At 42.9% G+C, this 23,988-nt stretch overlaps 1 protein-coding gene across 1 annotated transcript in view; it reads right to left on the bottom strand.

Moving 5' to 3' along the window:
* The window catches only part of LOC122558704 (aldo-keto reductase family 1 member B1), a 117,245-nt gene that overhangs the window by 65,152 nt on the left and 28,105 nt on the right, over positions 1-23,988 (bottom strand). The window contains 2 exon segments of the mRNA XM_043707496.2: positions 3,500-3,577; positions 15,618-15,734. Of these exon segments, the coding sequence (XP_043563431.2) occupies positions 3,500-3,577; positions 15,618-15,734 (195 nt within the window).

The raw sequence follows: 23,988 nt of genomic DNA, 5'->3' as shown, positions 1-23,988 counted from the left end.
CAGTCCTCAGTCTCTCCTATAAATGTCTCTGGCTTACTACACTGCAACTAAACAAAGGAGGACTTTTCTTTTCAGGTTTAGAATGAATTTTTACTGTAAAGAACAGAGATAGGTTCTGCGCAGGTGAAGATCAAAATATTTCCCTCTATCTTGTTCCCAGCCCCAAACTGATCAGTTACCTGAGAATCAATCACAGCTGTTGGCAGGCAAAAGGATTTTATCAATGATAACTAGATAGTCCATAGAACTACTTCTTATTGCCACACAGCTCCACCTGTGCACAAAATCCCTTGTCTCGGTTGTATGCAATCCCTTCAATTACTGCTTGTTCAAACAGCTGTCTACGCAATGCTTGCTGTAAGTTTTGTTTTATTTCACTCATGGGACTTGAGCATTGCTGGGTGGGATGTATTACCAGCATTTATTACCAATCCTAGTTGCCTTAGAGAAGGTGAACTTCTTGAACCACTGCAGTCCATTTGTTGTAGGTTGACCTATAATGCCCCTAGGGAGAGATTTGCATGACTTTGACCCAGTGACAGTGAAGGAATGGTGATATATTTGTAAGTTAGGATGGCGAGTGGCTTGGAGAGGAATGTGCAGGTGGTGGTGTTCCCATCTATTTGCTGTCCTTGCCCTTCTACATGGGAGAAGCTGAGAATTTGGAGGAACCTTGATGAGTCATTGCAGTGCAGCTTGTAGGTGGTACACACTGATACCATGTTCATCAGTGGTAGAGGGAGTGAATGTTGAAGGTGGTAGGTGGGTGCCATTTAAGTAAACTGTTTACCCTGGATGATTTCAAGCTTCTTGAATATATTTGAAGGTGCACTCATCCAGGCTGGCGGGGAGTATTCCATCACAATCCTGACAGACAATTTTGAACGATGGATAGGCTTTGGGGAATCAGGAAGCAAGTTACTCACTATAGGGATTCATAGCCACTGACCTGCACTTCTGTTTATGTTTGAACCAAGGTTGTGATGAGGTCAGGAACTGAGTGGCCCTCGCAAAACCCAAACTGAGCATAAACAAGTGATGCATGATGGCACTGTTGGATTTATGTATTGTGGGTACAAAACATACTGGGCAATTTTCCACATTGTTGGGTAGATGTCAGAGTTGTGACTGTACTACAATCTTTTTGCAACAATCTTCAACCTTCTCTTTTGCAACATATTGAGCACTTCCATCATTGAAGATGGGGATATTCAAAGAATTGGCCAAACAAGGGATGTTTCCTGAAGCTTTAAAAAATCTAAACTTCTAACAGATATTAAAGCACAATGTTAAAAATCACACAACACCAGATTATAGTCCAACATGTTTATTTGGAGGCACTAGCTTTCGAAGCATTGCTTCTTCATCAGGAATATAACCTGGTGTTGAGATTTTTAACTTTATCCACCCAGTCCAACACTAGCTCCTCCAAATTAAAGCACAATGGTTTGACAAGTTGTAAAACACTCTAAACAATAAAAATCTTCAGAGCTGCTAAAGTAGTTCTCAGAAATTATCACCAATAAAAGTTCATTATTAAATTCAGACACACAAATTCATATGTCAAACTTAAAATAATTTATGTTAAAAACAGTAATGTTTTCTATCATAATAAGGGCTTTGCAGGATCAATTGTGATGGATTTATTGTTGTCATTACCGATGCCTAGGTTAATACCAAGTGGATTCTGGATCAGTGGTGCTGGAAGAGCACAGCAGCATCCGAGGAGCAGTAAAATTGACGTTTCGGGCAAAAGCCCTTCATCAGGAATAAAGGCAGAGCCTGAAGGGTGGAGAGATAAGCTAGAGGAGGGTGGGGGTGGGGAGAAAGTAGTATAGAGTACAATAGGTGAGTGGGGGAGGGTATGAAGGTGATAGATCGGGGGGAAGGGGGAGTGGAGTGGATAGGTGGAAAAGAAGATAGGCAGGTAGGACAACTCATGGGGACAGTGCTGAGCTGGAAGCTTGGAACTAGGGTGTTTTTACCTAATACCAAGTGGTCTGTCTAGTTTAATTACTTTTTTGAGATTTTTTATGTGGTTGATACAACTGTTTGTTAGCTATGAAGGCCAGAACATAATTGCAACCAATTAGCATTCTAGCTGGAAGGCTTTGTTTTCTTCTACTGATTTAAAGTTTATTTCCCTGAACACTTTGGTTTAAAGTGGACATTGACAAAAATGCTAGGATACTCACTGACAAAGATCCAACTGTGGAACAAGGGGCAAAGACACAAATTAATCCTGCAGCACCAAGGGTACTTACTTGATAAAGAATGGTTTAATTCTTACATACTTTGCATTCCTGTGATTTTTCCAAGCCAATATAAATATCTGGAATTAAGAGTTTAAAGATGACCATGAATCCCCATTGTCGATTGTTGGAAAGACTCAATTGGTTCATTAATGTTCCTTAGGGAAGGAAACTGCCATCCTCGTCTGGTTTGCCTACATGTGATTCCAGACCCACAGCAATGTGCGTGACTCTGAACTGCCCTCTGGATTATTAGGGATGGGCAACAAATGCTGCCTAGCCAACTATGTCCTCATCCCATGAATGAACAAAGGTAAAAAAAAACTGAGCTAAAAAGAGGGATTTGCCTGTTGCACTAAATCCACCAATGCAGTACTTATTTTTGACAATGCATGTTGAAAGATTCTGTATAAATACTGAAAGAGATATGCTGGCTGCCAGAAATATTTTTAACAAATTCCCACAGCCTGGCAGATCAGATGACACTATAATTCGGTTAGGACACTTCGGTTAACAAAAAAATGACTCAGAATTGGATAATGAATTTTATCTCCAAAAAATCAAAGACGCAGCTATGGGTCAGAAATTGCCCAGGATATGCATATATAATAGAGTGGGAAGAGAGCTGTTTTCAAATGCACCTTAGGATCCATGTGTTACTACAGATATTTGGATTTTCAGAAATAGAATTGGAAGAATTCATCAATATCACAATTTCTTCATTAAAGACACAGCACACAGAAAAGTGTACATTTCCTAAATGTTACAGTATTTAAATTGGCACAAGAGAACAGGTTCAAGTTAGCAACAAAAGCTTCTGTTTTCCCAAAATAATTGGCATACATTCTAAATACAAAAGGACCATCACCCTACGCCCATGGACTGGTGAATATATTTCTACCTCCTGTTCATAAGCACAAAGCTAGAAGTTTCAATTGTAATTACTACAATTTTTTATTGAATTAAAGAGAAGGATACACAAGATGATCCAGGAACACATTTTCAGATCTTTCAGATGTATCAAGTGAAATTTTTTGACAGAACTAGCCAAACCACCATTGTTCCCAATCTAAATGGAGGGCAGGTGTGCACTTCTAAGACCCTGTACATCAAGTATAATGATACTGGCACGGAATTGGGAGCCCACACAATTCACAGAATCTTATTCCCACTTTTCTTCACTTCACTTTTCTTCCCATTTCTTTATGAACAAATTGATCTATGATCACTTTCCACTTGGGACTCACCCTCCAGGTGTCCATGTAGTCAGTATCAGTCACTAGAATTCTGCCTTCTTGCATTGGAAACAGTTCACCCAGCACTTTCTGTTAAGGAGGAAATAACTTATTGCATATAACACAGATAATTCAGAGTGTTCAATGAAGTAGGAAGGTACATCAAGTCCTTGTGTAGGTTTTGTCAGAGTGTTACAATGAGGCTTCTGAGGCTTCCAAAAACAGTGAGATGAAATAAAATGTTCAAACATGGAAATATAGATTAACAGAACAATTTCTTTTTTTTGAATCAAAAAGCGTAGAAATACAGAATATATTCTATTAAAAAGTAACCAATACTAAATTCTCAAGTCCACAGATAAAGCTTTTAGATGTTAACACACTTTGAAAGGCGTCGACAAAATAGACAAATACACTGAAATTCAGAAAATAAAATTAGTTAAGAACTGGACAATAAAAAGACAAGGAAAGAATGTTAAAACATTAAAAGTTGAATATTTTAGAAATGGATCAGTGAAAATAGCAGGAAACAGGATAATTATCAACTTGTACACAATGATCATAATATGTTAGGTGTAATTTCAACAATTTATAGAACTTTTTAACTAATAATTAAAAGGGTCCTTTGATAAAGCAACTAATGCTGTAGATAAAGAGGAACCAGCATATGTATTCACACAGATTTCCAAAAGGCATTTGATAAGATGCCACATCAGTAAGAGTCACATGATCAGGAAGAGAACACATCCAAAGTGAGACAGCCAGAGGTAATTTGAAGTCCAGGATTAAGGGCGCAAAAAAAGTGATATCATAGGTAAAACCGTAAGTTCATTGATGGTGATAGCTACTAATTTGACTATTATAGATTAGTTTCAAACTGAAGGTAAATACGGGAAATATTTACAGGCTACAAGCTACATGACCGGTACAAGTTAAAAAAAAAGAACAAATTAATAAAATAGAGATGCCTGGTCAGGCAATGTGTTGTAACTGCATAATGTGGGAGGTGTGGATCCCACTGTGGTTCATAGTGGACACATCTATAGTAATTGTTTGTAGCCTGTCTTACGACATGGGGTGAACCCCTCTGCTAATTTAAACCCGACACACAGATGCTCACCTTACGCCATAATCTGTTGAATTTCAAGTGGCAAAGAACTATCCCAGATTTCACTAGTTAAAGTAAAAATTAACAATTTTATACTTTAAGTCCAACAGAGAATATTAAAACCACAATTATTTATAACTCCTTTCTCTTAAACCTATCTTTTACCTCCCACTCTACAATACTGGTCTGATTTTTAAAAAAGTTGAAACTTTATTGCTGGAACAGCACAGCAGGTCAGGCAGCATCCAGCGAACAGGAGATTCGACGTTTCGGGCACAGGCCCTTCCTCAGGAATGAGCAGAGAGTGTTCAGCAGGAGAAGATAAAAGGTAGGGAGGAGGGACTTGGAGGAGGGGCGTTGGAAATGTGATAGGTGGAAAGAGGTCAAGGTGAGGGTGATAGGTCGGAGTAGGATGGAGGCGGAGAGGTCAAGAAGAAGACTGCAGGTCAGGAAGGCGGTGCCGGGCTGGAGGGATTCGGCTGAGACAAGGTGGGGGGAGGGGGGATGAAGAAACTGGTGAAGTCCAAGTTCATCCCCTGTGGTTGGAGGGTTCCCAGTCGGAAGATAAGACGCTCCTTCTCCGACCGTCGCGTTGTTGTGGTTTGGCGGTGGATGAGTCCAATGACCTGCATATCCTCGGTGGAGTGGGAGGGGGAGTTGAAATGCTGTGCTACCGGGTGGTTGGGTTGGTTCGTCCGGGTGGCCCAGAGGTGCTCTCTGAATCGCTCCGCAAGTAGGCGGCCTGTCTCCCCAATATAGAGGAGGCCACACCGGCTGCAGCGGATGCAGTAGATGATGTGGGTGGAGGTGCAGGTGATTTTTAAAAAATCCAATTAAGATTTACAAATAAAAAACATGTCTCAAAACCAGCCAGTTGTCAATTCTCCTTTGTAGATATTCCTCTGCAGATTTTCCTGTATTTTCCTATCTTTTCCTTGGTCTTCTGCTGCACAACTTTTCTGACGGACAGGTAGCTTTTCAGCAGATAATGCTGACAGAGACTTAGCCATTGAGCTTGTCTAATAGATTTGCGATTCTTGCTCCCTATGTGGATGAGAGTAGATGCTGCAGGGAGGGTAAGCCAATTGATCATAGCCCTGTGGTACAGGGAGCTATTCAAGAAGGAGAGAAGAGAAATATGGTTGAATCAGAATAGTATAGTGTGACAATGCTGCTCTTTTAACAAGGTTAGATTGTCCTTGGTGTTTTTTTTAAACCAAAGGGGTCATAAATGCATAGAATTCGACATATCTGGTTTGTATGGGTTTTATGGCCAATTTGATTATAGCTAACAGACACTGCCTCTGGGAAAAAGGCTTTCAAGTTTAAAAAATAACACTTGTACAATGAAAGGGGAGTGGCCTGTTCTCCCAGCTCAGCTTTTCTATAGTTTGATTTGGTTTTAGTAAGCAATCGGTGTTTTGAGGCTGCGAGTCAAAGAAACAGCTGTATGCTGATCCTCTCTCTCTCTCTCGCTCTCTGACATCTCTCCTGTAAGAATATGTGTCTGATTTTACCATTTTTGCCAAGGGAGTATTTATGGGAATATTGCAAGCATTTGGAACAGCATCATTAAGTTGCGATAGAGTCGACTGGGTTTTCAGATAAATTATGTTATTCTATATGCAGTTCCCTTTTGTTAGTGTATAGAGTCATAGACCCTTCAGTCCAACCCGTCCATGCCGACCAGATATCTCAACCCAATCTAGTCCCACCTGCCAGCACCCAGCCCATATCCCTCCAAACCCTTCCTATTCATATACCTATCCAAATGCCTCTTAAATGTTGCAATTGTACCAGCTTCCAACACTTCCTCTGCAGCTCATTCCATACACGTACCACCCTCTGCGAGAAAAAGTTGTCCCTTAAGTCTCTTTTATATCTTTCCCCTCTCACCCTAAACCTATGCCCTCTAGTTCTAGACTCCCTGATCCCAGGGAAAAGACTTTGTCTATTTATCCTATCCATGCCTCTCATAATTTTGTAAACCTCTATAAGGTCAACCCTCAGCCTCCAATGCTCCATGGAAAACAGCCCCAGCCTGTTCAGCTTCTCCCTATAGCTGAGATCCTCCAACCCTGGCAACATCCTTGTAAATCCTTTCTGAACCCTTTCAAGTATCACAACATCTTTCCGATGGGAAGGAGACCAGAATTGCATGCAATATTCCAACAATGGCCTTACCAATGTCCTGTACAGTCGCAACATGACTTCCCAACTCCTGTACTCAATACTCTGACCAATAAAGGAAAGCATACCAAACGCTTTCTTCACTATCCTATCTACTTGCAACTCCACTTTCAAGGAGCTATGAACCTGCACTCCAAGGTCTCTTTGTTCAGCAACACTCCCTAGGACCTTACAATTAAGTGTATAAGTCCTGCTAAGATTTGTTTTGTTTAAACCCGAGTAGTTGCGGCACCTGCATCACTCCTGGAATATCCACCTTATAACTGCTTAAAGCAACAAAATTAGGGTCTGGGCTACTTTCTTAAAATGTTTTGAGGGGTCTGGCTTGGTCCATAACAATAGTCAAAGGAACAAACACTGTTCTATGTGGCCAGAATTGAGGAACTGCAAAGGGAAAAAAGACTCTTATGGGAGTTGTGTACAAGCGAGTAGCAATAGTCAGGATGTGGGAAGGAAAATAAATCAGCAGATAAAAAAGACATGCAAGAAAGACACTATTACAATAATCATAGGGGTCTTCAATATGAAGTTGGACTTGGAAAATCAGATTGGTTGCAGATCTCAAGGAAAAGGATTTATACAAGAGTTTGTTTTGAAGAAGTAGAACCCATTAGGGAATTTTTGAATTGGTGATGAGTAACAAGGCTGACTTGTTTAAGTAGCTTAAGGTGCAGGAACCTCCTAGAGGGCAGTGATCACATTATGATAGAATTCACCCTGCAGTTTGAGGGGAAGACAACTGAATCAGATGCAACAGGATCATAGTTGAGTAAAGATAACTACAAAGATACAAGGATGAAGTTGCAGAGTAGATTGCAAGGGAAACCTAATGGGGAGATGGTGGAACAGCAATTAGAAAGTTTTAGGTGTAATTCGGGAGATACAGCAGAAATTTATCCTCGGAAAAAGACATATTCTAAGGAAAGGATTGTACAACCATGGCTGACAAAAAAAGTCAGGGACAGCACAAAAGCAAAAGAAAAAGCATATAATGTAGTGAAAACTAGTGGGAAGCCAGAGAATTGGGAAGTATTTAAAAACCTGAGGATAATTCAAAAAGCATTAAGTGGAGAGAAAATGAAATACAAGAGCAAATAAGCTCGAAATACAAAAGGTAGCTGCAAAAGTTTTTTTTAAAGGAAAGGTAAGAGCAGAGTAGCCATTGGGTTACTGGAAAGTAAGGCTGGAGAAATAGAGATGTTAACTCTGATTTTTCTCCAGAGATTCTGCTAACCTGCTGAGTTTTTACAGCTATTTCTGTTTTTGTCCCTGGAGGAGCAGTGCCCCTCGGGGTACAAAGAAATGCAGAGAAACTGAGTAGGTACTTTGCATCAGATTTCACAGTGGAAGATACCAGCAGCATACCAGAACTTCAAGAGCGTCGGGTGGCAGGAGTGTTTGTAGCGGTCATCACTTTGGAGAAGGTCCTGGGGTGGCTCAAAGACCTGAAGTTAGATAAATTGTGTGGGCTGGATGGACTACATCCAAGAGTTCTGAAGGAGATAGCGGAGATTTGAGAGCACTGGTAGTGATCTTTCAAGAATCACTGGAGTCAGGGAGGGTCCCAGAGAACTAGAAAATGGTTAATGGTTAATATCCAAGGATATTTAAGAAAGGAGGGAGGCAAATGATAGGAATTTTTAGGCCAGTTAGCTTAACCTTGGTTATTGGTAAGATTTCAGAGTCCAATATTAAGGTGAGACTCTGGAGTACTTGGAAATGCGTGATAAAATATGGCTGAATTAGCTTGGTTTCATCAAAGGGAGGTCATAACAAATCTGTTAGAATATTTTGAGGAAGTAATGAGCAAGTCAGGCAAAGGAGAGGCAGTAAACGTGATCTATTTGAATTTCCAGAAGGCCTTTGATAAAGTTTCACACAGGAGGCTGCTAAATAAGAACCCATGTTGTTATGGCAAGGCACTTGCATGGATAAAGAACATAAGAAACAGAAATAGCAGTAAGCCATATGGCCCCTCGAGCCTGCTCCGCCATTCAACATGATCATGGCTGATCTTTTCATGGACTCAGCTCCATTTACCCTCCTGCTCACCACAACACTTAATTCCTTTATTTTCAAAAATATATCTTTGCCTTAAAAACATTCACTGGGCACAGAATTCCACAGATTCACAACCCTTTAGAGGATGAAGTGTCTTCTCACCTCAGTATTAAATCTGCTCCCCCTTATTTTGAGGTTATGTGCCTAGTTCTAGTTTCACCCACCACTGGAAATAACCACCTTGCTTCTATCTTATTTATCCCTTCATAGTTTAGTGTTTCTAAAAGAGCTCCCATAATTCCTCTAAATTCCAATAAGTAAAGCTCAAGTCTACTCAATCTTTCTTCTTAAGCCAATCCTCTCAACTCTGGAATCAACCATTGAAACTCCTCTGCACCACTTCCATTGCCAGTACATCCTCTCTCAAATAAGGAGACCAAAACTGTACACAGTACTCCAGGTGTGGCCTCACCAGTACCCTACATAGCTGCAGCATAACCTCCCTATTTTAAAACCATGTCCTTCTAGCAACTGAGGACAATATTCCATTTGCCTTCTTAACTATCTGCTGCACCTGCAAACTAACTTTTTGTGATTCATGTACAAGGATTCAGGACCCTCTACACAGCAGCATGCTGCAATTTTTCACCATTGAAATAATAGTTCATTTTGCTGTTATTTCTGCCAAAATGAATGACCTCACATTTACCAACATTGTACTTCATCCATCATACCCATGCTCTCTCACTTAACCTACCTATATCCCTCTGCAGGCTTTGTGTCTTCTGAAACTTTGCTTTACCACTCATCTTAATGTCATCTGTGAACTTTGATGAACGACACTTGGTCCTCAACTCCAAATCATGTGTGCAAATTGTAAACCAACACTGAGGTTCTAACACTGATCCTTGACGCACAGTAGTAACCACTGATCGCCAACCAGAAAAACACCCATTTATTCCCACTGTTTGCTTTCTGTTAGTTAACCAATCTTTTATCTATGCTAATACTTTACTTGTAATGCCATTCACCTTTATCTAATGCAGCAGCTGTATGTTACCTTGTTGAAAGCCTTCTGGAAATCCAAATAAACCATGTCCACCTGCTCTCCATTGTCCACAGCACTTATCCTCAAAAAATTCCAGCAAATTAGTTAAACATAACCAGTCTTTCATGAACCCATGCTGCATCTGCCTAATGGGACAATTTCTATCCAGATGTCTTGCTATTTCTTACTTGATAGATTCATGCATTTTTCTCCACTATAGAAGTTAAGTTAATGGGCCTATAGCTACCTGCCTTTTGTCTGCCTCCTTTTTTTTTAAGAACAGTTGCGTCACATTTGCGGTTTCCTAATCTGCTAGAACCACCCCAGAGTCCAGCAAATTTTGGTAAATTACAAGTGCATTTGCTATTTCCCCCACCATCTCTCTTAGTACACTGGGATGCAGTCCATCAGGGCCAGGAGACTTGTCTACCTTTAGCCCCATTAGCTCGCCCAACACTACCCTTTTAGTGATAATTGTTTCTAGGTCCTCACCTGCCATAGCCTTCTTGTCATCAATTACTGGCATGTAGTTTGTGTCTTCCATTGCGAAGACCGACACAAAATACCTGTTCAATGCCTCATTTCTTGATTTCCTCTTTCTCATCCTCTAAAAGATGAATGTTTACCTCAAACACTCTTTTTCATTTTATATGTTTGTAACAATTTTTGCTATGTTTTTATATTCTGCGCTAGTTTACTTTCAATCTATCTTATCTTTCTTTATAGATTTTCTCGTGGCTTTCTGTTGACCTATAAAGATTTCTCAATCATCTGGTTTCCCACTATACTTTGTCACTTCACATGCATTAGCTTTTACTTTGACACCCCCTTTATTTCTTTAGATATCCATGGCTGATTCCCCCTTTTCCTACAGTCCTTCCTTTTCAATGGCATATACTTTTGCTGAGTGAAAAATCTCCTTGAAAGTCATCCACCATCCTCAATTGTCCCACCATATAGTCTTTGCTCCAGCCAACACCTCCCTTATCCCATTGTAGTCTCCTTTAAGCACAGGAACCTTCTCACCCTCCAGCTGTACTTTAGATTCAACATACTGCAATCGTTCCTTCCAAGAAGATTCCTAACGCTGGAGATCATTAATTATTCCAGCCTCATTACACAGGACCAGATATAGGATAGCTTGCTCCCTTGTAGGTCCCATTACATACTGTTTGAGGAAACTACTATGGATACATTCTACAAACCCCTCTCAATGGCTGCCTTGACCAACTTGGTTTGACAAATCAATATCTAGACTTAAATCCCCATGATAATTGCTTACCATTTTTGCTTGCATCAGTTATTTCCTTGTTTGGTGCCTGCCCCACCATGATGGTATTATTGGTGGTGTACAGACTACGCATACAAGTGACTTTTTCCCTTGACTATTTCTAATTTTCTCCCACATTGATTGAACCTATTTCTCCATAGAACCCATATCATCTCTCTCTACCACCATGATGTCCTCCTTAAATATCAGAGCTACACCACCTCCCTTTCCTTGTCTTTCCAAATAGTCTAATACTCTTGGATACTTACCTCCCGTTGTGATCACTCTGCAAACATGTCTCTGTAATAGCCACTAAATCATACCATTCATGATGATTTGCACTGTCAACTTATCTACCATGCTTTTAGTGCTACGAGCATCCAGATAAAGTCCCCTTATGCTAGTTTTTATCCCTTTTATTTGAATCTTAATATCTCCACCAGAAGAACCTTGGTTTTCAAACATTCTTTATCTTTCACTACCTGGTTTCCATTCTTCTTAGTGCTACACTGTTCTGCTGCTTCTTGCTTTTTATTTAATGTCTTGATTCTCTTTTTCCTTATACCCTCAACCACTCCTGCTAATTCAGAGCCTCCCCTTCGGTTCCCACCCCCCTGCCAAACTTGTCGAGGTTTGACTCTCTGACAGAAGGCAGAGAGTAGGGAGAAAGGGGTCCTTTTCAGGATGGCGCTGGTGAGTAGGGTAATTCTACAGGGGTCCGTGTTGGGACCACAACTATTCACATTATACATTAACAATCTGGACAAAGGAATGGATAGCATTGCTGCTAAGTTTGCAAATGACACAAAGATAGATGGAGGGACAGGTAGTGTTGAGGAAGCAGGAAGGTTGCAGAAGGTCTAGGAGATTGGGCAAAGAAGTGGCTGATGGAATACAATGTGGGAAAGTGTGAGGTTATTCTCTGTAAGAAGAATAGAGGCATAGTTAATGCCCTGAACAGAGAAAAGCTTTCAAAATCTGAACCAGAAGAATCATAGTGCATGATTTGCTTTGGATTTAGTTGGCTGTTAGAGAGGCAAATGTGACATTAGCATTCATTTCAAGAGGACTAAAAAAAAGAGCAGAAATGTATCACTGAAGCTGTAGAAGGTTTTTGTCAGACTGTATTTGAAATACTCAAAGCAGTTCTGGGTCTTGCACCCAGGGATGGATGTGCTGGTGTTGGAGACGTTTCAGAAAGAGGTTTATGTGAATGATCCAGTGATGAAGAGAACAAAGAACAAAGAAGAACAACAAATAAAATTTACAGCTCAGGTACAGGCCCTTCGGCCCCTCCAAGCCTGAGCCGGTCCAAATCCACTGTCTAAACCTATCGCCCAAATCCTAAGCATCTGTGTCCCTCTGCTCCCCACTTACTCATTCATCTGTCCAGACACACCTTAAATGAATCTACTGTGCCTGCCTCTACTACCTCTGCTGACAACACGTTCCAGGCACTTACCACCCTGTGTAATGCACTTGCCGCGTATGTCCTCCTTAAACATTTCATCTCTCACCTTGAATACATGACCTCTCGTTATTGAATCCTTCACTTTGGGGAAAAAAACTTATCTCTATTTACCCTGTATATACCTTCATGATTTTATGGACCTCAAACAGACCCCCCCCCCTCAATCTCCTTTTTTCTAATGAAAACAATCCTAACGTACTCAACTCTCTTCATAGCTAGCACCTTCCATACCAGGCAACATCCTCATAAACCTTATCTGTACCCTCTCCAAAGCATTCACACATTTTGGTAATGTGGCGACCAGAACTGTACACAGTATTCTAAATGCAGCCGAACCAAAGTCTTGTACAACCTGTCAGCTCTTATACTCGATACCCCATCCGATGAAGGCAAGCATACCATATGCCTCTTGACCATTCTACTCATCTGTGCAGCCACCTTCAGGGTACAATGGATCTGAACTCCCAGATCTCTCTGCCCATCAATTTTTCCCAAGGTTCTTCTGTTTACAGTAAAGTTCGCTCTAGAATTACATTTCCCAAAATGCATCACCTCACATTTTCCTGGGTTGAACTCCATCTGCCACTTCTCCGCCCAACTCTCCAGTCTATCTATATTCTCCTGTATTCTTTGACAGTCCCCTATGCTTTTTGCTACTCCACCAATCTTCGTGTCATCTGCAAACTTATTGATCAGACCAACAATACCATCTTCCAGATCATTGATGTATATGACAAACAACAGTGGCCCCAACACTGATCCCTGTGAAACACCGCTGGTCGCCTTTTTCCATTTCGAGAAACTCCCTTTAACTACTACTTTGTGTCCTGTTGCTCAATCTGTTGCTCAATTCCTCTAGCTATAATACCCTGCACACCATGTAACTTCAGTTTCCCCATTAGTTTACCATGGGGAACCTTATCAAGCAACTTACCAAAGTCCATGTATATGACATGTACAGCCCTTCCTTCATCTATCAACTTGGTCACTTCCTCGAAGAACTCTGTTAAGTTGGTAAGGCACGACCTCCCCCGCACAAAACCATGTTGCCTATTACTGATAAGACCATTCTTTTCTAAATATAAATAGATTCCATCCCTCAGTACTTCTCCAGAAACTTTCCCACCACTGACATTGGGCTCACTGGTCTGTAGTTACCTGGAATATCCCTACTATCCTTCTTGAACAGGGGGACAACATTAGCAATCCTCCAGTCATGTGGTACTTCACCTGTGTTTAAGGATGCTACAAAGATATCTGTCAGGGCCCTTGCTATTTCCTGTCTCGCCTCCCTCAGCCACCTGGGATAGTTCCCATCCGGTCCTGGGAATTTGTCCACCTTAATATCCTTTAGCCTACCCAACACATCCTCCCTCCTTATGTCAACCTGATCCAGAGTAAACAAATTTGTATCTCTAATCTCAGCATTCATCACCACCCATTCCTCAGTGAACTCTGATGCAAATGAGCATGGAGGACTCTGGGTCTGTATTCGCTGGAGTTAAGAAGGATGAGGGGGATCTGATTGTAACTTAGTGAATACTGAGAGGCCTGGATGAAGTGGATGTTTAGAAGACTGAGAAGTTTTCACTAGTAGGAGATGCTAGGATCTGAGGGCTCAGCCTCAGGGTGAAGGCATGACCCATTATAATATACATGGAGGAAGATAAGGGGCCCAAAACTGTTCACAGCAGTCCAGCTGTGGATCCAGCATCCATTCAGATGGTAGGTATTAACTTACAGTTCAAGAGTGCTCCTATATTTATGTTTAGACTTTAAGTATCACATAAAGTCAAGTACAAAAGTACAGGAGTACAGTGAACTGTACAATGTTGCCACACACAGCACCATCTTAGATACAAGTACCTAAATATAAAATCTTAAGAACAAGGTAGAAAGAAATAAAGTTGAAGTTAAACAGTATAGACTTTCCAAGTATTAAGTAGAAAAATAAAAAAAAACGCCACAAGTTTAAACATTACAGTCTTTCTAAGGTGGAGAAAGTGAGGGCTGCAGATGCTGGAGATCAGAGCTGAAAATGTGTTGCTGGAAAAGCGCAGCAGGTCAGGCAGCATCCAGGGAACAGGAGAATCGACGTTTCGGGCATAAGCCCTTCTTCAGGAAACCCTTCTCCTGTTCCCTGGATGCTGCCTGACCTGCTGCGCTTTTCCAGCAACACATTTTCAGTCTTTCTAAGGTGCTTAGCTATGCACACTTCAATCTCCTTCGCTTTGGCACACTTTCCCTGCACAGTCCATACCAGGTGACTGGTTTTGGGGCCACCACTGCTACATCATCAGAAGCAGCGCTCCAGGCCGACCATACCTCAGCCAAAGCAACTGCTGTTCCCATCAATCAACCAGGAGTACCCATTTGTGCCTACCGCATTGCCGCAGCTGACCAATGCCAACCACAGAAGCCACCCTTTCTGCTCCCTGCAGAGGGTGCCCTGCCATTGTTACCATTTTGAAAGCCCGTGCCGATGTCACTGCGTCAAGTTCTGCGCCGGGCCCACCAACGAAGTCGCCAGTCCTCGATACTGCGCCCACAATCACTGCCACTGTGAGGTCAGAGGGCTTGCTGTTCTCCAGTCCGGGCTCACTCTCCAATGAGCCAATTCCTGCCATCATTATTGCACATGCTGTGGAGGCTGAGCCCACTCTTGCCCTGCCGAATACGCTGAAAAAGCCTCCAAAAAGGTGGAGGAGCAAAAGAGTAAAAACATTAAAAAAAGGAAGAAACAAAGCAAGCTGACAGATGTAAAGAAGCCCTGGATCAGTGCCACTATTCTGCAGCCATCTGTGCACAAGATGGATGCTATTGATAGGATCCATTGGGATTGGAGGTCTATAGTTTATAATGCAGGCTCTGTAAATAAGGTTTAACTATATAAAAGTCAAGCCTCAGCTCCAATATTCGCCACTTTGGCTACCATGCAAAAACAATTAATACAATACCCTGGTTTAAGAATGAGGTGAAAAGATAAGATAATATGGATTAAACGAAAACCATGAAAAAGGATTTGACAATAACTACACATGCCTGGAATCCCACAGGGAAGTGGATGAGGTAGAGATCGAGGTAATTAAGCTGCAAGGCACATAAACTTTCTATCAGACTTGGCTTCACATCCTCTGGAATATGGAGCGTACACCAGAACTGGAGCACAGAGAGCACAGCATATGAAATATCTGGATCTGTACACTGGATCTTCTGGACATACAAAACAAAAACTTAGGAGAAAGCTGGTAAAGGATGTTACAATGTTAAAAACTCTGACTCGGCACGATGGCGGCGATTCTGTAGAACTGCTGTGGACAGCTCTGCCTCACAGCCAAGGCATACTGGTGTTTTTTGCCATCCCTGGCCAACTTATGTGGTGGAATTATTAGTTTAAAACCTTACAGAACACATATTTATTAATATTTGGGAGTGGGAAGGATTGAAAAGTGTGGTGCTGGAAAAGCGCAGCAGGCCAGGCAGCATCCGAGGAGCTGGAGAATCGACATTTCGGGCATAAGCCCTTCATCAGGAATGAGGCTGGTGTGCCAAGTGGGCTGAGATAAAAGGTGGGGTGGGGGGGGGGAGTTTGGAGGAGGGGCGCTGAGAATACGTTAGGTAGAAGGAGGTGAGGGTGAGGGTAATAGGCCGGAGAGGTCGGGAAGAAGATTGCAGGTCAAGAGGGCGGTGCTGAATCTGGGGGTTGGGACTGAGATAAGGTGGGGGGAGCCCTTCCCCCAAATATCCCCCCCCAAACTTTTATCTCAGCCCGCTTGGCACACCAGCCTCATGCCCGAAATGCCGATTCTCCTGCTCCTCGGATGCTGCCTGGCCTGCTGCGCTTTTCCAGCACCACACTTTTCAACTCTGGTCTCCAGCATCTGCAGTCCTCACTTTCTCCGATTGGGAAGGATACCAAAGGGAAAAGGAGCAAGCAAACAGCAGCAGGGAGGACACTCCCCTGCAGCACCTACCACACCAGAGACTGCAGCAGCAGCAGCCTCTCCTGAACCCCCCCGGGGACCTGACAGACTCACAGGAATTGGCTGCGGCGATGGAGAGACTTACCTTGAAAGTTGGGGCTGCAATTGAGGAGATCCATGGGAGATTCGTGCCCAGGTCCAACCCATCGCATCCATGCTGCAGAAGCATGAGCAGGAGATCCAGGGCCTCGGGGAGAGGTTGGAGGAGGTGGAGGGTCGAACTAAGGCCTTGGAAGCTGCGATGGAGTCCTCATCCAGTCAGATCCAGGTGCTGGAGCGAGAGGTGTGGACCTTGCGAGACCATATCGACGACCTTGAAAATCAAGGTCAGAGGATAAATCTTCGAACTGTAGGGCTCCCTGAAGGTGAGCAGCCAGTCAGCTTCTTTGAAAGCTGGCTGCTGAAGTTTTTGGGCCTTCACATTTGAGTCCAGTAGGCTTCAGATTGAAAGGGCGTATTGGGTTACAGTGCACAGGTCAGGCCCAGTGCAGCGTTCCCGCTCAGTCCTAGTGCACTTCCATTCATATAAGGACAAGCAAAAAGTCATAGAAGCTTCCAGATACCTGGGAAATGATCCGCAGGCACTGCTGTACAAGGATCATGTTTTTCCAGGATTCCTTGGCAACTTTAATTTGAAAGAGGAAGTCCTTCGATGAAGTTAAAAAGAGGCTGAGGAACCTGGGCATCCAGTACTCCATGAGATACCCCGCAGTGCTCCATTTCAGCCACAAGGACTCAGTTTATACATGAGACTCAGCGGATAAAGATAAAAACTTTGTAGACACTTTAAAATAGACGGACTGGCCTGAAGAATACGGTTAATGTTTGTTCTCTTTTCCTTCTTTCCCCATGTTTTCCCTTTGTTTTATTCCTTTCTTTCTCCCTAATAATTTCCTTTTTGGAAAGGAAGGAGAAAAAGACTTTGGAGTAAGTTGTTCCTTTTATTTTAATACCTGGATTTTCTGATGGGAAGTTTTGTGGATGTTCTTTGTTGTTTCTCCCCCTTTTTTTGGTTTGTTGTTTCTCTTTTAGTCACAAGTCGGGGTGACATGAAGCCAGGGATGGGTGGAGTGCTCATCCTGACTTGGTCTTTTTTTCTGTTGATTTAAGGATCATCTCCTTGTTTTTTTTCTCTGGCCTAAGGCTGGGGCACAGTCCGGGTTTGAAGGAGCTGTGAAGGAGGGGATGGGTAAGGCGAGTGCCCCCTATGGGCAGGGGGAAGAGTCTTCCATTCAAGGTTTTATAGTTGGTTTTCTTCGTAGTTTTTTGGTAGTAATAGTTGTTTATAGTTATGATAGGGTAGTTTTTGTAAATATAGTTTTTCGATCCTATGAGTCTTGATTTGACCATGCTAAATTGCCCGTAGTGTGTTGGTAAGGGGTACATGTAGGGGTATGGGTGGGTTGCGCTTCGGCGGGGCGGTGTGGACTTGTTGGGCCGATGGGCCTGTTTCCACACTGTAAGTAATCTAATCTAATCTAATCTAATTTACTTATGCTCGGTGCTTTGTAAGCAGGGTTCCCCCTTCGAGGGGTTCAAGGGTGTCTGAAAGGGGATATAGCTAAGTGTCTTATTAAATGGTGTACCTGGAACATTAAGGGAAGTAATTTCAAAGTTTGTAAGAAGATTTGTAGCTCGGGTGCTCGTTGTGGTTCTGTTCGCCGAGCTGGGAATTTGTGTTGCAGATGTTTCGTCCCCTGTCTAGGTGACATCCTCCGTGCTTGGGAGCCTCCTGTGAAGCGTCTTCTGTGATGTTTCCTTCGGCATTTTTAGTGTTTTTTATCTGCTGCTGTCATTTGCCTGTTAAAAGGAAAAAAGTGCTTTCTAGCCTTAAGAGGGAAAGAGTTGATATTGCTTTGTTGCAGTAAACCCATCTTGATGATGGGAACACCTTAAATTATAACAGGGGGGTTATGACCGGGTATTCTTTTCATCCTTTACTACTAAAAGTAGGGGAGTGCGGTACTTATCCAGAAAAATCTTCCGTTCACATTATTAGAGCAGGTGAAAGATGAGCAGGGATGGTTTGTGATACTTAAAGCCCTGATACATGGGGAGGAATATGGCATTTTAACATCCACTGTCCTCCGGCGCATCCCCTCAAATTTTTGATTAGTGCTTTCTCTAAGTTGAGTGCTTTTGGAACACGGCACATTATTATAGGGGGGGTGGGGGGCGGAATTTTAATTGTCTTATGGATCCGACAGTGGACAGGATGCCTTGTGGGCCTCCAATTATTTCTTCGCAGGCCAAGCTGGTGGTTGACTTATGCAGGGAGTTGGGGCTGGTGGATATTTGGAGATGTCTTCACCCTACCAGCAGGGACTTCACCTTTTTTTCAAACCCACATAAATGTCACACGAGGATTGACCTCTTTCTGGTTCCCTTGCCCTTCTTGATTCGATTATGAGTTGTAAAATTGGGAATATAGCTATCTCTGATCACGCGGCAGTATAGTTGGAGGTTAAGGCCAAGAGTGAAGGGTTAGGTTTGCGGCACTGGCATTTGGACCCTTTTCTCCTTAAGCATTCCACATTTGTGGAATACTTTTTGAAGGAGTTTCAGGAATTCTTGACTATCAACTCAGGCACGGCTAGTAGTCCATCCATGCTATGGGAGACTGCTAAGGCCTTTGCTAGGGGATTAGCTATTTCCTATTTGGCTAGCCGGAAACGACAGAAGGAGGAACAGCAGCGTCTACTCTAGTCGCGGTTAAAAGCCGCCGCGGCAGCATGTTTTGCGCAGCCTTCGGTGACTAAGCTACAGCGGATCATGGCCCTTCAGGCTGCCTTAAATTCAATACTGACACAAAACACAAAGAAAGAACTTGCTTTTGTTAGACAAAGGCTGTTTGAATATGGGGATAGGCCAGGAAAGTATTTAGCATACCTGACTAGGAAAGAGCGTGCTCCCCAATCCATTAATACAATCAGAGACAGCACCGGGGTCCTTACATACGATGCTAAAAAAATTAATGAGGCTTTTCGGAGCTTTTACTCTGAATTGTATCGGTCTGAAGGTTGTGAGAACAGGAGGCTAAAATGGAGACCTTTTTTAAGAACCTGGACCTCCCAGGGGTAACTTTGGAACAGACCTCTCTCCTTAATGCCCCCTTGACAGTTCAGGAAATACAGGAGGCAACTAAGCAACTTTAGAGTGGGAAAGCACCTGGCCCTGATGGTCTCCCGGATGGGTTTTATAAGGAGTTTATAGGGATTCTGTCAGGGCCGATGTTGGAGATGTACAATCACTCACATATGCATGAATGCCTACCACCATCTTTGAGAGAAGCTAATATTTCCTTAATTCTTAAGAAGGGGAAGGTTCCTTAGGATTGTGCCTCATACAGGCCCATCTCTCTATTAAATTCAGATTTCAAGATTCTGTCCAAGATCCTGGCACTGAGATTGGAAAGGGTGTTGCCCCATATTGTTAAAGAGGACCAGACAGGCTTTATAAGGGGTCGTAGGTCCTCTAATAATATAGAACATAGAACAATACAGCACAGAACAGGCCCTTCGGCCCATGATGTTGTGCCGAACATTTGTCCTAGCTTAAGCACCTATCCATGTACCTATCCAATTGCAACTTAAAAGTCACCAATGATTCTGACTCTGCCACTCCCACAGGCAGCGCATTCCATGCCCCCACCACTCTCTGGCATCCCTATACGTTCCACCCTTCACCTTAAATTTATGTCCCCTTGTAACACTCTGTTGTACCCGGGGAAAAAAGTTTCTGACTGTCTACTCTATCTATTCCTCTGATCATCTTATAAACCTCTATCAAGTCACCCCTCATCCTTCGCCGTTCCAATGAGAAAAGGCCTTGCACTCTCAACCCATCCTCGTACGACCTATTCTCCATTCCAGGCAACATCCTGGTAAATCTCCTCTGCACCTTCTCCAAAGCTTCCACATCTTTCCTAAAGTGAGGCGACCAGAACTGCACACAGTACTCCAAATGTGGCCTAACCAAGGTCCTGTACAGCTGCAACATCACTTTACGACTCTTGAATTCAATCCCTCTGCTAATGAACGCTAATACACCATAGGCCTTCTTACAAGCTCTATCCACCTGAGTGGTAACTTTCAAAGATTTATGAACATATTAGAAGTTTGCTGAATGTGGTCCACGTTTGTCAGCAACAATCGATTCAGGGGTTGGTGATTTCCTTAGATGCAGAGAAAGCATATGACCGCGTGGAATGGCCGTATCTTTTTTAGAACAGTTTGGGTTGGGTGGGGTCTTTGCTAGGTGGGTGGAGGTTTTATATCACCACCCCCTGGCCGTGGTCATCACCAACGGGGTGAAGTCTGGGAATTTTAGGATTGGTAGGGGTAGTCGGTAAGGCTGCCCCCTCTCACCGTTGTTGTTTACGTTGGTGATAGAGCCACTAGCAGAGGCCATTCGTCAGAACGTCCACATAACCGGTCCGGAAGTGGGATCGAGGGCACACAAGATTACACTGTATGCAGATGATGTCCTTCTGTTTTTATTGAACCTGATGACCTCCGTACCCCATTTGATACAATGTATCAATTCATTTGGGGCTATTTCAGGAAATAAGATGAACTTTGCAAAATCAGAGGCTATGCCTTTGGGGAAGTTTAAAGATGTTTTGATTCTGTTCGCCGAGCTGGGAATTTGTGTTGCAGACGTTTCATCCCCTGTCTAGGTGACATCCTCAGTGCTTGGGAGCCTCCTGTGAAGCGCTTCTGTGATCTTTCCTCTGGCATTTGTAGTGGTTTGAATCTGCCGCTTCCGGTTGTCAGTTCCAGCTGTCCGTTGCAGTGGCCGGTATATTGGGTCCAGGTCGATGTGCTTATTGATTGAATCTGTGGATGAGTGCCATGCCTTTAGGAATTCCCGGCTGTTCTCTGTTTGGCTTGTCCTATAATAGTAGTGTTGTCCCAGTCGAATTCATGTTGCTTGTCATCTGAGTGTGTGGCTACTAAGGATAGCTAGTCGTGTCGTTTCGTGGCTAGATAGTTTTCATGGATGCAGATCGTTAGCTGTCTTCCTGTTTGTCCTATGTAGTGTTTTGTACAGTCCTTGCATGGGATTTTGTACACTACATTGGTTTTGCTCATGCTGAGTATCGGGTCCTTCGTTCTGGTGAGTTGTTGTCTGAGAGTGGCTGTTGGTTTGTGTGCTGTTATGAGTCCTAGTGGTCGCAGTAGTCTGGCTGTCAGTTCGGAAATGCTCTTGATGTATGGTAGTGTGGTTAATCCTTTGGGTTGTGGCATGTCCTCGTTCCATTGTCTTTCCCTTAGGCATCTGTTGATGAAATTGGGTATCCGTTTTTGGTGAATACATTGTGGGCGGCACGGTGGCACAGTGGTTAGCACTGCTGCCTCACAGCGCCAGAGACCCGGGTTCAATTCCCGCCTCAGGCGACTGACTGTGTGGAGTTTGCACGTTCTCCCCGTGTCTGCGTGGGTTTCCTGCGGGTGCTCCGGTTTCCTCCCACAGTCCAAAAATGTGCAGGTCAGGTGAATTGGCCATGCTAAATTGCCCATAGTGTTAGGTAGGGGGTAAATGTAGGGGTATGGGTGGGTTTCGCTTCGGCGGGTCGGTGTGGACTTGTTGGGCCGATGGGCCTGTTTCCACACTGTAAGTAATCTAATCTAATTGTATATGCCAGAAGTTGAAGGTGGCCCTAAGTTCCCTTTTAAGGGTCACGGGCAGGATTCCAGTACCTAGGCATTTTTATTACCCTCAAGTTTGATCTGTTATTTCGGACTAACTTTGCTCACTCGCTCGACAATATTAGGCAAGATCTCCAGAGATGGGAGGCTCTTCCAATTTCATGGCTGGGCTGAATATCTCTCATTAAGATGAATGTTCTTCCTCGTTTGCTTTATCCCATGTGTATGCTCCCTATAATGTTTCCCAGGTCAACGCTGCGGAAGCTTATGGGGTGGTTTGGTTCCTTTGTCTGGCAATAGTGGGCAGCCCCTCATCAAACTTACTAAATTGCAGTTGCCTCAAGGAGGGGGAGGAGTTGATTTCCCAGACATGAGGAGGTATCAATTGAGTTCCCTGCTGTCCTTGGTCTGTGATTGGGTCGGTAATGATCCAAACTCAATATGGCTGGATATTGAGGCCTCCCAGGCAAAGTGCCCTCTTATTAACCTATTGTTCATGGTTAAGATGTGGACAGTTATGGACCACTGTCGGAACCCCATTGTCATTAGTACAGTCAGGGCTTGGAGGGTGATGCGTCAGAGTGAGGGTTGTTTATCCAAGACTTCACCACTTAACCTATAGTTGGCATGCCTGGGTTCCGACCAGGGATGATGGACTCAGGGTTCAAACTGTGGGCAGCAAGAGGAGTTTCTAGTTTGGGGTATGTGAGGTCTGGGAGCAAGAGCTAGAAGTGGACTTCTCTTCTGAAACATGGGAGAACATATGGGAGAATACTCGAAAGATCTCAATCTCAATCACAAAACCCTTTTTTTTAAAGTGGCATTCTCGGGTTAGCTGTTAACAATGGTGATAGCTAGACAATATGTTGAAGGTATTAGCCCCCTGTGTTCTCTGTCTACGACCTGATGTTTAGATTGATTCTAATCTAAAAAGTGAGATAACAGAGTTTTACATAAATTCATGCAGTTTTTGAGCTCAGAGTTCTACATGACTGTATGCAGTTTTTGAGCAAAGTGCAATGTAACTCTGCAAGTACAAATTCACCATTGTTAACAGCTAACCCGAACATGCAACTTTAAAAAAAAGGGTTTTGTGATATACACATGAAAGAAGTGAAACTATCACTGTATTCTAACAGATGAAAGGCTTAACAGACAATCAATTCTTCAATGTATAATTTCAGTTACATCACACTGCAAATTTTTGCTAAAAATTCTGTGTTACGATCGAGCCCTCCACAATCACCTGATGAAGGAGCGTCGATCCGAAAGCTAGTGTGCTTCCAATTAAACCTGTTGGACTATAACCTGGTGTTGTGTGATTTTTAACTTTGTACACCCCACTCCAACACCGGCATCTCCGAATCAGATCATTTTTATAAGACATGCCAGTCCTACTTGAGTTATTTGGAAACAGATTTGTCAGTTGTCTTAACTAAGGCGTTTGTTTAACCAGAATGGTTAGATTTGTCAAACCCTGGGCCCTGGAGGGGGTCTCCTGAGTTAATACGGATATATATACAATGCTATTTGGGAGCTTTGCGCCGAGCATAGCTGTTCTGTATTCTGTGTTTTTTTTTGTTTTGTTACTTTTCTTTCTTTTTTTTTGGTGCTGCTTTGCACAGTGTTAGGGTTTGTTTTGTATTAGAGGGTAGATTAATAGTTAGGAGACAGTAGTTGTATTGTAATTTGTGTTTTTTTTTATTATACCGATATTTGTTATTGATTGTATTTTTCAATAATTTTATATGTTTGTAAAGTTAAAAAAATTTGCAAATA

The sequence above is a fragment of the Chiloscyllium plagiosum genome, unplaced genomic scaffold (genome assembly GCF_037043375.1).
Source record: "Chiloscyllium plagiosum isolate Xiang-an unplaced genomic scaffold, Cpla_swu_hap1 HiC_scaffold_17, whole genome shotgun sequence".
Taxonomy (NCBI): domain Eukaryota; kingdom Metazoa; phylum Chordata; class Chondrichthyes; order Orectolobiformes; family Hemiscylliidae; genus Chiloscyllium; species Chiloscyllium plagiosum.
The sequence above is the reverse complement of the archived record's forward strand: the minus strand, read 5'-3'. Positions and strand labels throughout refer to the sequence as shown.